A 2,929-nucleotide genomic window follows, 5' to 3' on the forward strand; every position below is an offset into this window, starting at 1 on the left:
TGGGGTGGGGCGGGGGACAGGGGATCGGAGACAGTTTGTGTAGCGATGACTCGTTCACTGACTGTACAGGAGACAGTGTGGGGTGTGTGGGGTTTAGGGTAGAGGTGCTGCTGCGGCTAAGAGATATATATAGAGGGTTGCTGCTGGCGGTGAGAGAGAGACAGGTGGGGGCGCAGGTGCTGCTGCTAGCTGTCGATACAGCTGTTGAGGATGCTGTTGTCTCCGTTCTGCTGCCTCTTCTATGTCTATACACCCCACATATGTTTGCTTCTGCACCGCAGCAAGCACTAGCAGCAAACGCATGGACTGTCTCCTTGATAGCCGTAGGAAAGGCTGGGGGTTGTGTTGGTGCTGCAGTGATGAGGTGTATATGGAGACACCCCACAGCAGCAACAAGAGACAGTAGTTATCGTGTTTTATTTTTTTGTCTCCTTTTGGGTTCTTTAGGTTTATGGCTTATACCTATTGCTTTGATACTACAGGAGACAGGAGACACCCCACACATGTTGTCTTTGTTTTTAATATTTATTGCTACCTTTGTCTTCTATGCATGCACTGCAGCACCAAAATCTGGGGCTGCAGTTCTGCTGCAGGGGCTTATAAGCTCACAGCAGCAAGCATTTTCTCTTTTTGGTTTTGTTGGTTTGTTTGTTACTCTCGTTGATGCTTTTCTTATATTATTAGTTAATACTATATTCGTGCTGCTGCTGTCTTGGGGTCCTGCTGCTGCTGTTGCTGCTGTCTGTCTCCTCTTCACTATACATGGTCTCCTTGAGGCTATACTGGGGCCCCTGCTCGTGCTGGGGCCCCCAGCAGACACAGCAGCAGAAACCCTCGATGGGGGCCCCCTGCAGGGGGCCCCCCTGCAGGGTGGGGGGGCCCCCCAGGACCTCGGAGGTGGGGGGCCCCTCTTCTATGGGGGCCCCGTTGAAGGGGGACCCATAAACACTGCAGCAGCAGCAGCAGCAGCAGCAGCAGCAGCTCTATACAACAATAACAACAACCCCACCCAAGGCAGACACACACCAATGCCGATGCCAGTAAACTCGCTGCTTATGAGAGAAGGGTCTCTCCCTTCTACTGCTTGCCCCAGCAGCTGATGCAGCAGCATTTCTCCTGCTGCTGCTGCTGCTGCTGCAGCTGCTGCTGCAGCTGCTGCAGCAGGTGCTGCAGCAGCTGCTGCTACCACCTGCAGCAGCTGCTGCTGCTGCAGGTGGTAGCAGCAACCATGGGGCCCACATCTTCACTTTTTGTTTGTACTGCAGCAGTCTGCTGCTGCAGCCTCTGCAGCAATCTGCTGCTGCAGCAGAATGCTGCAGCAGCATCTATAACAACTTGCTGCTGCAGCAGTTTGCTGCAGCAGCATCAGCAGCAATCTGCTGCTGCAGCAATCTGCTGCTACAGCAACCTGCTGCTGCAGCAATCTGCTGCTGCAGCAATCTTCTGCTGCAGCAATCTGCTGCTGCAGCAATCTGCTGCTGCAGCAATCTGCTGCTGCAGCAATCTGCTGCTGCAGCGAACTGCTGCAGCAGCATCTGCAGTTATTTCCTGCTGCAGTACTTGCAGCAGTCTGCTGCTGCAGCAGGCCAGAGGTTAGTGAACATATGCGTGGCTGTATTGAACGTTGTTTTTCTCTTGAGGGTTTAGGGTTTAGGGTTTAGGGTTTAGGGTTTAGGATTTCTCTATGGAGTTTCTGCAGTTTGTCTTTGCTTATAAAATTATAAAAAAGCTGCTGAGGGTTTACGTTTATCTCGTGTCTCCATCGAGGGTTTGCAGCTGACAGTTGAGGGTTTAGGGTTTAGGGTTTAGGGTTTGTCTGTAAGTTTGGGGGCCANGAGGGTTTGCAGCTGACAGTTGAGGGTTTAGGGTTTAGGGTTTAGGGTTTGTCTGTAAGTTTGGGGGCCAATGAGGATTCAAGGGTTTAGGGTTTAGGGTTTAGGGTTTAGGGTTTAGGGTTTAGGGTTTGGGGGAGTGTGAGTCCTCGTCTATCTACGCCTTAAGACTCTTACATCAGAGCTGCAACGGAGCTGAAACCCTAAACCCTAAACCCTAAACCCTAAACCCTAAGTTCCTTAGATAGCAGCTATAACCCCACATACTGTCTCCTGCTGCTGCAGCGGAGGAGACAAAACCCTCAGGCTGATGGTGAGGCAAAGAAGAGACAAAAGAGACAGCTTGTATATAAGGAGACAGAAGAGACAGCTAGTATATAAGGAGACAGAGGGGACAGCTAGTATATAAGGAGACAGAAGAGACAACTTGTATATAAAGAGACAGAAGAGACAGCTTGTATACAAGGAGACAGAGGTGACAGTTTATAAGGAGACAGAAGAGACAGAATCTGTGTAAGGAGACAGAAGAGACATATATAAGGAGACAGAAGAGACATATTATAATAAGGAGACAGAAGAGACAGGTTATAAGGAGACAGAAGAGACATAAGGAGACAGAAGAGACAGGTTGTATAGAAGGAGACAAAAGAGACAAAATGTATATAAGGAGACAGAAGAGCCCGCCAGAGACAGAAGAAATATAATTTGTTTAAGGAGACAGATAAAACAAATAGTGATTAAGGAGACAGAGGAGATATATTATAAGGAGACAAAAGAGAGACAGCATGTAAGGAGACAGAAGAGAAACAGTTTATAAGGAGACAGAGGAGAGACAGAATATAAGGAGACAGAAGAGAGACAGTTTATAAGGAGACAGAAGAGAGACAGTTTATAAGGAGACAGAAGAGAGACAGAATATAAGGAGACAGAAGAGACAGGCTCTGTGTGGGGAGACAAAGGAGACACATAAAAAGGAGACAGAAGAGACAACATGTATATAAAGAGACAGATAGAGAGACAGGCTGTGTATAAGGAAAGAAGTATATTATGTCTAAGGAGACAGAAAGATAAACTATAAGGAGACAGACAAAAGATAT

General features: G+C 48.2%; 1 protein-coding gene across 1 annotated transcript in view; it reads left to right on the plus strand.

Moving 5' to 3' along the window:
- The window catches only part of EMH_0046590 (uncharacterized protein), a gene marked incomplete at both ends in the record, with an annotated part of 1,422 nt that extends 1,016 nt beyond the window's left edge, over positions 1-406 (plus strand). The window contains one exon of the mRNA XM_013496183.1: positions 358-406. Coding sequence (XP_013351637.1) covers positions 358-406 — 49 coding nt within the window. The remainder of the gene's footprint in view (positions 1-357) is intronic.
- Between the last annotated feature and the right edge of the window lie 2,523 nt (positions 407-2,929).

Source organism: Eimeria mitis, genomic scaffold (genome assembly GCF_000499745.2).
Source record: "Eimeria mitis Houghton genomic scaffold, Emh_scaff1965, whole genome shotgun sequence".
Taxonomy (NCBI): Eukaryota; Apicomplexa; class Conoidasida; order Eucoccidiorida; family Eimeriidae; genus Eimeria; species Eimeria mitis.